Source organism: Zootermopsis nevadensis, unplaced genomic scaffold (genome assembly GCF_977971745.1).
Source record: "Zootermopsis nevadensis isolate Lab colony 2312 unplaced genomic scaffold, Znev_1.0 Znev_ptg000020l, whole genome shotgun sequence".
NCBI lineage: Eukaryota > Metazoa > Arthropoda > Insecta > Blattodea > Termopsidae > Zootermopsis > Zootermopsis nevadensis.
The window spans coordinates 18,608,422-18,620,569 of NW_028259152.1; the positions used below are offsets into that span (position 1 = coordinate 18,608,422).

Sequence of the window (12,148 nt, forward strand, 5' to 3'; positions counted from 1 at the left end):
TGTTGCAAGTGTGATAGCAACTTAGATATGAATCATGTGAACGTGTAAGGTGTGGATGTCTAGTTATGTGTGTGGGGTGTTCTACGGAGTGTAGTAAAATAGTAGAAATGTCGGCCGCAATCACATTGCGTTGATAAGAGTCTGCTTCATAGTGTGGTGGCCAACACATCTCGGAATGAGAGAGAGTTTGTCATGTGTGACAGGCTGTAAGTTGCAGGTGCTCTTGGCTTTGGCCGCAGCTTGTCACCAAAGATGTGATTCCTCTTCCTGGAAAGAATGTGTTATTTCGTTTTATCTGCTTCATCCCATTTCACATTCTCAGTTCAAGCTAATGCCACAGGAAGATCTTCAAAACGTCAGTCATTGTGAATCTGTTCGGAAGCAGATGGGGGGGGCTCTGCAGTTTCACTCGTTTAGGAAGTGCGGTGATGAAGATCTCTGGCATAGCTATACCGGACAGTCTTGATAACAGTGGATGTCCGTTCTCTGACCCAGGAGGGCTTTAAAAGTGTGCTGACCACCACGCATTACTTAGTTTGTATTTTCTTTATGTAAATCTGTAAAGAGATGTCAAAGCGGGAGGTAACGGGAATACTTGGTGATCATCACCGAGAGGGAGTTTCCAAACAGTCGTTAACGGGAGATGCGCAATAGCAGTTGTCCTATGATCGAAAAGTGTGACTTGCCAGTGATGAGATTGCTTTTTGTAAGTCAGGTAAGTGCAATGAGTTTTATGGATTGTGTGTGTTTTTGTGCAAGTGGTTTTCAGCGAATATTGCCGGCATTAATTTTGTTGGTAGTGTATTAAGTGTTGATTGCTGCATGTGCCAAAATGAAGTCTGACGAAGGGAAGTTGGTGTTGTTGAAGTACGGTCACCAGTGGGCTGGGTCGTTGGGTGTGTTATAGATGCTCATGAAGTACAACCTGGTGGCAGAGGGGCTGTGTAGTGGCGACATATGCAATAATCGTTTATAGTGCTTCGTTCATTGAGCTGTAGTTTACGAAATCCCACCTGTTTTCATAAATGATGGAAGATATTTAGGTTATGGAAATGTTTATTAGTTGGTGTCTTATAGGTGATGTTTATCGTACTTTTCAAATGACTCAGCTCGCGAGACGTTTTCGCCTTTCTGCAAAATTACTTGTGAGAAATTATCGCGCAGGGAAAATGTTGGTGCTGAATTTGCGTGATGTCTTGAGTGCCAACATGAAATGTGACGAGGATAAGTTCGTGTTGGAAAGGACGTGGACGATTTCACTGGGTGATTTATAGGTAGACGTGCAGGTATTCAAGAGTTGTGTCTGGTATCAATCTGAGCAGTAACATAACGGCGACCGACAGGTTATGTGACAAATGTGCCCTAGGATGTAGGCGATGTAGATGCAAATTGTGGGCTACTTGTTTCGTAGTGCTTCGTGCTAAGTTGATTGAGCTGTAGTTTATTGGGTGTGGTTGGATCCATAAATTATTTTATGATTTTTGAGGTTATGGAAGTGATTGGTAGTTGGTTTCTTATAGGCGAAGTTGGTAGCTCGTTTCGCCTTAATTTTTTTCTTTACTTCCTGTCCTTTTAAAGGAGAAGATGTGTCACTAATTGTATTCACGGAATAAAGTTTGAGGTCCTCATAATTTTACAGTGTTTGGAGTGGTATTTCAGTCAGCATTTGGTTCGGCAGTGCCGTGTAGTGTTCGCGGACGGGCATGTACCTCAGGTGTATTGTCGGTAGATGACAGGACAGTTCGTCAGGGTGCGCACATATTGATCATTGAATATGCCTCATGCACCGCCGGTGACGGGATGTGTTCGCTGTTTTTCAGACGTTGCCGTCCCTGCGTGCGAGAAAATGGCGCAGCTCCTCTGCTGTTATTGTTTACTTCGGACGGCGTGATGGTAGGATGCATGGCCAGTCGAGTGCAGCTTTACTCTCATATATTGCCAGGGCTTGTAAGTTTATTTGAACTGATGTTTGTCATCTTTCTCCTGTGTGAAGTACGTAAAGTGGGAAATATTTTGGTTGCACGAAAGGCCGGATTAGTTGCCAGTAGGTTATTAATGTGGTGTAGAGTGCCTTCGTAGTAAGAATTAATACTGGTCTCTCAATGCGGATGTTTATTTCTGTACATGGTTTTGTTTCAGGTAGGCGTGAATGCAAGCATATGGGATACTTCAGCCGTTATGCAGTTTCGAGTCCATCATTACTACGGAGGTAGCAAGACTTTGCTCCGGTAGCTGACATGACCATTGTGCGTGATGGACACAATTCATCAGTCGATGCGGTTGGGATGACCCACAGACTCGTGGTGGCAGCCTCTGTTTTTGTGACTTGCATGTGGAAATTCAGTAGCTGTTGAATTAAATTTGTGCAAGAGCTTATCGCAGTGAAGAATGTAGAAGTAAGCAGCTAGGGTTACAGGTTGTAATGTTGGTTACGTGGCCACTGCACCACAGTTGCCCACTTTTGATTCCTAGTGACCAAGTATGGGGTGTTCGTATGATGCCTCACAATGCCACAAGGAAGACCTCAGGCCCTCGTGCGATTACCTTGCTTTCCGAGGAGGTGTACTGTTATAGATTTAGTGGGAGTGCCTAGTCTGTCTCAAAGAGGAGTTTGAGATCAGGGGATGTGCTGAGTAGCAACTTTCATGTGAACTGTAGCTGTAGTGTGTGTGGACTGGTTTCAACGAAGACATGGCAGACCAATTTGTCTGAATATCAGCGTTTGAGAAGATCAGTTGTGTGCGTGATGGGGAAGCAGCTTATTTGGAGTTGGAGTTGTGAAGAACCAGACAGAACGAAGCACCTGGAGTGTTTGTGACTTGGATAAGGAATTGCATTATTCAGGTATGTTAGAGAGTAGAGTTTCTTTGCATTCCATAGATCCTTCTTAGGACTAAACCATGGGATGCAGAGCAAGTCATTTCATACAGTAAACATAAACTTCAGGACTTCATTCAATATACTTTTGACACAATTACAAGAACGTGTTTCACATATGAATGTACATAACCTTCAGATTTTGCAATTCAAGTATGAAAGCTAATTTCAGTGCAGGCTTGAATACATTTATATCACAATTTAGAGTTTTAATTGTTGGTTGGTGATTATTAAATAACTTGACACGTGTAAAGTACACTCCTCTTTGACATTTAGCAGGGTTTACATCTTGTAATTAAATTATGTACATCTGTATTTCTTTTAAAATTATCCAACTTTTCCACCACAAATGATAGCAAGCAGAGTATAAATTCACTTGCAAGTGGAAGTATATTAAATTTACGAAATTATTCTCTATAAGGTAAGCAGCTTTTGACACCTGCCATTGTTGTGATTATTTTCTTTTGCATGTAAAAAGCCTTATTAGTGTGTGTGATAAGGAATTGCATTATTCAGGTATGTTAGAGAGTAGAGTTTCTTTGCATTCCATAGATTCCATAGAACTTCAGGACTTCATTCAATATATGTAAACCTCAGTACTTTTGACACAATGCAAGGACGTGTTTCACATGTGAATGTACATAACCTTCAGATTCTGCAATACAGGTATTAAAAAAAATTACAAATTAATATACATAAACCTCAGAATTTTAAATAGAAATGCAAAACCACTTTAAATATAGATTATAGATATACATAAAACTGAAGAAATTTCAGCAGAGGTGAAATAAACTGCAGAATGGAAAGTGTGAGTGATGAGGTGACCTCTCAATGCACGCTTGAACACCTTTAAATCATTTAGAGTTTAAATTTTTGGTGGAAGATTATTAAATAACTTGGTACGCGTATAGTACGTTCCTTTTTGACGTTTATTAGGGTTAGCATAGACTATACAAAAATTATATGCTTGTAGTTAATTTTTATTTCAGTGTTGTTGAGATTTGTCAAACTTGTTTCCACTTGCAAAATAAAAGTCTAGGTGTCCATGAAACCCAAAGTTTCTGGAAATAAATATGACATGCGCCCTGATGTGGAGAAAAGGTGTTTAGAGTATTACAGTAAGTGCAGTACGTGAAAGTATTATAACAATGCCGCATGGAAGTTACTGTAACTAAAACATTTGACTTCCCTTACTCGTTATAACTTGAAACTGTTGGTTGTGTTTTCCAGTTCGTGGAGACAGCATCTAGTGCTCAGAAGTCAAGCACGACGGATCCGTTCTACCGTCGTCAGTGCTGGGAAATAATTTGCTGTTTCTTGGTGGCATCCCTGAATTTTAATGATGATGAGAATAGAGTGCAGCAGCTGTTCTCCTGTCCAAGGTATATAAGAGCAGTTGGAGGCAGTCTATGAGGCACTGTTATAGATTTTTCTCTGAGCACCCAGAACTCATTATTTACTGGTACAGTGAGCCCGTTAGAGGCTGTATCACAATTAGTTTGGGTTTAGTATCCTGCCAGTACCAGGAGGCTTCTACAAGTAATGTATTTCTTTGTCATATCATAAACCCAGATTTCCCATTTGCTCTGTGCCTCTTACATCAGTTGCTGATTTAGGAAGCAGCAACTGCATTGGCCACTGCTGTGACCATTGAACATTAGGATGTGAGTGTAATTATCTGTACTCATTGTGATTCGCTGTTGCAGTTTTGATGATCCACATGTGGAGATCTCCGCAGTCCATGGGATTCCGTACAGATTGCAGGACAAGCAAGCCAGAGCCACTCACCAGATGGCAGTCACAGGTAAGTTCATCCATTTGAGTAAATTGTTTAATAAACTTCTTTTCTGAATTACAATGCCATTATTGAAAGAAGAAGACCTTTTTTCCTGAAAGGTAGCAAATGGTTTTAATGAAATGAAGAACTTGTCTATTTCTTCTATTGAGACTACAAAGAAACAATGAAGAACGTGATTTTTCTTTGCCAGTGTAAGGAACCACATTTTGAGGCTGACCTCCACATAGTTCTATAATTGAGAATGCATGGAGTTTACCTCCATGCTCCCACTGCCTCATGGCATGGCGCTTAGTCACAAGGATAACTTCAGCTGATATAGCGAACCATTAAATGTTTGAAAACCATAATCGGTGTTGGTTTTCTGTAAGTCCAAGTGGTGTTAGAACCCAAAGACCACTGTGAGAACCTGAAATCTCTCTTAAAACCACATTTAGTATGTGAACTTGTTGAAAGCGTCTGCTTCATATCTGGAAAAGCCAGTAAGGCCTGTTGTGTATGTTGGTAGGAGTGTTTGTTGCTGCAGCCATGAAAGAGTTATGACGGTGTTCCTTGTGTGTCACTACACAATGGTGGCGATATCACAGGAAGCTGGTGAGTTCAGTTTTATAAATTTAGATTGTTCAACATTGAAACAATTTATATTACTGATGGTGAAGTTTCCACCTTTGCTTCCAGAAGGCATTATAAAGTGGCATTACTGATGGTGATATGGAAAATAAATCTAATTGATACGGCTACCTCTTGCCCCTTGTCGGTTGAATTCACCTTAGTAGTAGAAGTGCTACAGATGTTGGCTGTGTTGTAGTGGCTTGCCATTTCTTAATCTTTCATTTACGTCCTTTCTTCATGACATCAAAACAGGCGAACCTGAAGGGCATGGGCCCTTCTGGTGTTTATAGACTCCCTCGCTGTCATAACGGGGCATGAGGAGAGGGAGCCGTGTAAGCCGGGACACCTCGGCTCCAAACAGACGGCAAGCGAACTGTTCGTAAAATATCCACTGAATCAGTGGCAAGGGAAGTTGCGTGGGTCTGACGTGATGTGTGTGAGTTGTAGAGTTTGTAGTTGCAGTATTATGACGTGTGGAATAATGGCCCACTTGGCGAATGTTTTAAATTTGCTGGGGGGGAGGAAAAAAAGGCTCCAGTATGAATCTGTAAGCGAGGGAGTTCAGAATTTGTCAGGTCGCTGGTTGTGACCCGTATTTAAAGTTAACTTGTGAATGGGTTTGTAATGAACTTGACAGAATTTGTCTTCTGAAAATGGAAGGTGCTTGTTCATTGGCTAAGGTAGGAGTGTTAACTGCTTGGTGAAGTAAAACTGTGTGTTCTTAGAAGAGTGTGATGTCTTGATTTCTTGAATGTGAATGTATTTTCTCTTTCTGGGAGTAGCAGATTACGAGAAACAGAATGATCCTTCAGATTGTACTGAGCACCACGTGACCTGCGTACTGCTAGCCAGAGAAGCGTTGAAGTACGTGCGGCAACAGTTGGCAGACCGACTTGATGTCAGAAGATTAAACCTGCTGGGACAAAGAAGGAACCTCGTATCCGCAAGAAACTGATATCAGTCTGAACCAGGCATTCGTTGTGTGAGTACATGAGCATTAGAATGTATTTGATGCGGTTGTCATGTGAGAGAGATGAGTCTGTCCAATTTTATTAGGTACTTTAGATGTTGTGAACTTAAATGTGAGATTTGATATGTTGAAAGACCTATGTGCGGTGAGAGATTGGCATAATTGCAGTATCTGTGGTATGCTAGAGACATTCATGATTCTCTAGTGAATATATTGTTCATAGGACATCGAAATTGGAGGTTAGGTGTAGCTTGTAGACGAGGGTGGTGACTATTTGTGATAAGGTTTTGTTACACGTGAGATGTGTGCAGTGCTGAGGAGCCTTTAATGTGGTCTGTTTACTAATTAATAAGTGAGCATTTGCCAGTGTAAGTAATTTAGTTTTGTGCACAGTGAGCGGAGCTGCCGGGATATTTTCTGTGTTTGTGCTTAATTTTAGAGTTTGCTGTGTTGAGCAAGGGGATCGGTTACAAAACTTGTAAGTTTGGGGTGTGGTGTTTGTTATGAATTTGGATTTGCTTGCAAAAATGGAGATGACTGTCAGAGGTTCCATTTATTTGAGACTTAACCATAAGTTGAGAGTTGTCAGGTGTCAGTCTCATGGACATGTGATGAGGCTCAGTATTACTTCTGGTATATTCCGTGGTTGTTGGTGGGGTAAGGGGATTTGCATTAGGATCGAGGAGTGGTGTGGTTGGTTGGAACCAAGTATAGAAAGGCAGTGCCACTTATGTGGGTCACAATGTACCAGTGGTGGTGTTCGTCAGGATTGTTATTTTATGTCTGTAAAATGGTTGTGAAGAGTTCTTGGCTTAGGAAAGACTAATTTGTTAGTGTTGTCAGTCAGAGTGTTCCTTAGGAAGAATGTAGAGATTGTGTTTTTGTGTGTGTGAGAGAGAGACAGGCTGAAGTTATTGACCATTTAGTTTGGTTAAAGATTGTTGACCTGGAAATGAAATGATATATGATGTCTGTTTGGTGTTCGTTGACCACCTTGGCTGCTCCCTCATAAATATATTTTTACATAACCCCTCCTTCCTCTTATCTTGGGCTCCCATATCGCACCCACGAAAACCCTCAGTTATTTTTTAGAGGGCAGAAATCAGGAAGGAAATGCATACAATACGAAACCCGTGTCTCCCCTCCATTCATTTCTAGAACTTATTACTACTGTAAGAATCCGTGCTGAAATGGAAGGGAGGGGACTTTAAGTGGTACAGCTCTTTTGCAGGATGTTTGTTAAAATATTAGATGTTCGAGCCGTCTGTGAGTGAAGATTCCTTTGCGTATGATTCTTGGAGGTAGAACGTAGCTTTGTTTGTTGCACGTTTTATTGATCTTGTTATTGGGTAGTCAATCAACATACGATTATGATGTTGAAGGGGTCCCGGGGTCTTAATAAACATTGTGACCACAATCAGAAATTCTCGTGTAGACATGCTGGCAATTCCGTAATCAGCGTGCACTAAAACTCATCTCGTAAAACTGTTTATTGACGTAATGTCAGATACAAAATATTGTTTTGTAGAATTGCTTTCTTTATTTTGTTGTGTTTCTACTTGTTACATTGAGAGTGCTGCTGCTGGTGTCATGGAGAGATGTTTCCTCAAAGTAAGAAATTTTTGGTGGCTCCTTTACTTAGTGGGGAATCCCCACGTCCATATTACAGAATGTCTAAGTATTTGCGACCGGGTAGGTGGCCCCAGCACCCTGCCAGTTTCTTTAGCACTTACAGTCATCCTTCCATCATGTTATGTGAATTGGGTGTGGAGCGAGAGAGAGAAGGCAGGCAGTTGTCTTCTGGCAAACTGCTGCTTCTGTAATTGCTGGAAATGTGACCATACGAGTAACCAAGACTTTGAATAAAAATCTGCCCCAAGATGTGGGCGTAGGTGTGCGGATTGTTTTAAAAAGGGTAGCAGAAAAATTGAACGTAGTTTAGCGTAATGAATGGCGCGTTGCTTTGGTTAACAAGGAAATGATCATTTGTTTACCGTAACTGAAACAAATTATTTACGAACACACAGTCACGAAGGTCATATTGAACGGCTTTTCGCGTTTGCTTTACTTCATCGTTTTGTCGTCTGATTTGACTTCGTTTGTCCCCACCATTTTCCTACGTGATACGACCATAATTCGTTGCGTTGGATACGTTACTGGGCGGGGGAAAAGGGTCCCTTTGTAATTTATGAAAGTGACATTTGACAACTTGCCGAAGTGTAGCCTAGAACGTTTGTACATTGGCCGACAGAATTCGTGTATTTCTACATTGATTTGAGGTCTTGTTCGTCCTCGTAATCGTTAAAAAACAACTCGGCTCAATTTGAATACTAAGAAAAGTGTTAAAACTAGCTACTACGTGTTTGTCCAGGAAGGCACAGATGTTTTGTAGTTGGTAGTATAGCCAGTATGATCTGAGTTTTTATCCATTTTTGTTGTCTGGATTTGGAAACAGTTATTATTGAAATATGATATTGTGTAATATTACCAGTTAGGATTCCAGTGAGACAGATTAGATGTTTGGAAGAAGAAGATGACAATAATGATGACAGTAATTGCAGTAAACTTGTCTTCGCGATGTGTGTGTTACTTTTTTTTCAGAATTGTCACCTTTACTCAGAACACCTGATGTGATCTGTATATGCCATTCTGGTCGCTGTGGTGTGACAGCAGATAGGTTGCGGTGTTTAAATATCAGTGTTGTAATGCAGTTTGGAATAAGCAGGGTTCCTAATGACGTAGGATGTGGAAAGAGGCAACTCCATTCTGAATGAATCTGGTTACATGTGGAATGTCACGGCCATAGCACTTTGGAATTTCCTGGAAACTCGGCTATGCTGTCAGAGGAATTTTGCACTTATCTTCATCCAAGATTGTTTCCTTCCACACAAAAGACTGAGCTACGCCGCAGTTTAAAATATAAGGTGACATTTTCATTGATCTGTCTTTTACACGAACATTTGTCATTTCAGAGTTGGTGACCATGAAATAATGACTTTTTGTACAGACTGGATGCAGCGGCTTGTTATCGTTTAGGTTCAGCTGTAACAAGGTAAATGTTAGGTGGAAGGAATATGTTGTTTGTGGCAATTCTTACTAATATAGAATATCACAATTTCTTATCTTATATAAGAATTATTAAGAAATCTGTCAAACTGCCCTCCACTCTTTCCATTTTAGTTTTGATTAGATCGATCATTGCTGGTGGACGTCGTGGTCTCTTACAATTGAACAAAGTTTGAGGTAAGGGATTCCTATTTATTATTATTGTTCATCACATTTAATGTTTTCATCTGCATTTTTGAACTCGTGTACGAGAATTAGACTTGTCTTCTTTTTAACACAATTTCAATTAACATTAGATTGACTTGTGTGTGTTCACGGCAACATTGATAATAAAAGAATATTCCAGTAGGCAATTAACTTTTTACAATTTTAAAGGAATTAAACGTGTTTCGTGGCCCAGAATCTTAATAAAAATATGTCGATGCTAAGAAGTGGGGTACATATTCTGAATAATAATTCTAACACTTTACAATTCCTGATACATCGACATTATTAAAGCGTTTTAGGGAACTCTGAAGAATTTTTATTTCGGATTTAGAAGCCTAATTATCGACGAATCTCCCTACATCAGCAGATTAAATCCAGGGAATGCTTGCTGTTATTGAGTGCAAAGTATTTATGGGTGCAAAACGTGGTCTTTCACTTTGAGGGAGGAACATAGACTGAGGGGCTCTGAGAACAGAGTGTTGAAGAAGATGTTTGGACCCAAAACGGGAGTGGGACAGATAAGAGAGAAAAATACTTGACGAGCAACTCACCCGATGTTGTTAGGGTGAGTTGAGTGTTTACAAGGCCTGAAGGGAGGAGACCTCGGCGTAGGTGGCAGGATAACATTAAGATGGATCTTAGGGAGACTCGATGTAGCGAATTGGCTTTCCGAACACGATAATGAATCTTCTGGTTCAGTAAAGGAAGTGGGATGTTCTTTGACAAGCCGAGAACCATAGAATATCTTGCTCATTGCAGGTTGAGAGTAGCGTGATGTAGGCCCGATCTGCGCATGCGTTAGAACGACTTTGAGATTTTGTGACTGTTCCCAACTGTAATTCTCGCGTTCATTTGATAAATTTAAATGACGTATTGTGCTCTTGGTTTATATAAACGTGTAACTTAGGCAGGAAAGTCCTTAATCATGTAAGCTCTTACGCACTTTTACTTCTACAGAGAGAGAAGAACTCGAAAATTTTATGCTTATGAAAAGGCGTAACCTTCTTTTTCCAAAATTTGTTTGTTAACTGCCCGGTTCTGCAACAAAGGTCGCATAATTTCTGTGGCATGTTTTTGTAAACCTTGACAAAGATGGCTTACTACATCGGCGAGCGGGAGGTCATTGCCCCGATCACCTGGTAATGCCGCATGGGTTAGTAAATGACGTCATAGCCTCGCGTCACACCCAGGACAGGACAGGACTCTGAAGCCACGGATAGAGCGAGCGATACAATCCCATGTCAGCAGATGCGAGTCGAGAGACCGACGGAAACAAGGCCATGAGAATAAAGCCTCATTGGGAGTCCCGGAAGGGGCGAGGGAGCCATCTCAAGCGTGCGCCGTGGATCATAAAGCATCAAGGATTGGACTGCGAGACGCGGGATCAACATTTCTAGATCAACGATCACGCAGGTTATGAACTGGCCGTGACACCAAATGAGACTCGAGTCCATGCCTACCGATTCGCTAAGCTAATTAAGAATCCCTGAGACAACCCATCAAAACCCCGAAATATCCCACCAGCTACGTCGCTCTCTGGGATGGGACGCAGTGTGCGACCAGCCACGTCGTAGCGGACGCCGCGATGTACGCGACAGACATTAAGGAGGCTAATAAGTCCTTTGAAAGTGCGACAAAGTTCAAATACTTGGGAAAAACAATAACGATTCAAAATGATGCTCACGAGGAAGTTAGGAGGAGATTAAATTCCGGAAATGCTCGCTACTTCTCAGTTCAAAATATTTTGTCTTCCCGTCTGATTTCTAAGAACCTGAAGATTAAAGTATACAAAATACTAATTTTGCCTGTTGTGTGGTATGGGTGCGAAACATGGTTAATTTCGTTGACATTACTGTGTTGAATATTTCGGGCACAAACCTGGGTCCACATTTTCGCCTTCCGCTGTTATGTTATGGCAGTGAGCGTCAGTGTGGACCCGGCTTTAAGAGGCCGAGAAGTGAAAATGAAACTTCAAGATAAAAAGAAGAAGAAGAAGGCAGAGCTAAGACTCGAGAACAAGTGTCCATATCCAGAAAATCATTCCGTACCGAGCATATTTTATTAGCCACGTGATCTAATTAGAGGTTTGTGGCGACTATTACCGATTGGGTACAAGAATGTTTTGTGGGGTGGAGTTATTTTATCACGTGCTCGAGGCTGATTTTCAAAAGACATGCGTAATTTAGAATTTAAAAAGAACCGGTTATGACGACAGGCGTTTTACTTCTGTACGCTGTCAGAACTTTCGTTCACTGTTTAACGTTCAAATGCGGCAAGCAAACTTTTTAAATTTTGGGACTTTACTGAGTTACGATGCAACTGACCATGAATGCAGAATGCAACGTGCGTGTTATTTCAACAATTTTAGCGTTCCTGAATTTCTTGTCACAGTGAACTTACTAAAACTGCAGCTGTGGTAGCTTGCTTGGTGACACACGCTATGCGACTCCACCCCCATTTAAAAGAAGGTTGAGCTGAAACAGGGTGTTTCATGTTAATTGTCGTTGAAATAAAATTTACTGTGCGTTAGATGTATAACACACCTCTTTCGATCTTTACTTTTTATGTATGAGGGGATGGTTATTCATGTAATAAATGTTTCGAACCCCCTCTGAGCTTAA

General features: G+C 41.0%; 1 protein-coding gene across 3 annotated transcripts; it reads left to right on the forward strand.

Annotated features, from left to right (window-relative positions):
- The first annotated feature begins 1,658 nt into the window (after positions 1 to 1,658).
- LOC147873329 (uncharacterized) lies at positions 1,659 to 12,148 on the forward strand. Of its 3 annotated transcripts, XM_087352102.1 has the most exons (7): positions 1,659 to 1,947; positions 2,140 to 2,844; positions 4,108 to 4,259; positions 4,606 to 4,681; positions 5,181 to 5,266; positions 6,067 to 6,266; positions 9,227 to 12,148. In XM_087352102.1, exons 3-6 carry the CDS (start codon positions 4,217 to 4,219, stop codon positions 6,237 to 6,239), a joined length of 378 nt encoding a protein of 125 aa, XP_087208228.1. In that variant the 5' UTR covers positions 1,659 to 1,947; positions 2,140 to 2,844; positions 4,108 to 4,216; the 3' UTR covers positions 6,240 to 6,266; positions 9,227 to 12,148. The 3 variants fall into 3 exon arrangements, with proteins under 3 accessions (XP_087208228.1, XP_087208227.1, XP_087208229.1); XM_087352101.1 differs by lacking the exon at positions 9,227 to 12,148 and having other exon boundaries at positions 1,660 to 1,947; positions 6,067 to 7,226; XM_087352103.1 differs by lacking the exons at positions 1,659 to 1,947; positions 2,140 to 2,844; positions 9,227 to 12,148 and having other exon boundaries at positions 3,870 to 4,259; positions 6,067 to 7,226.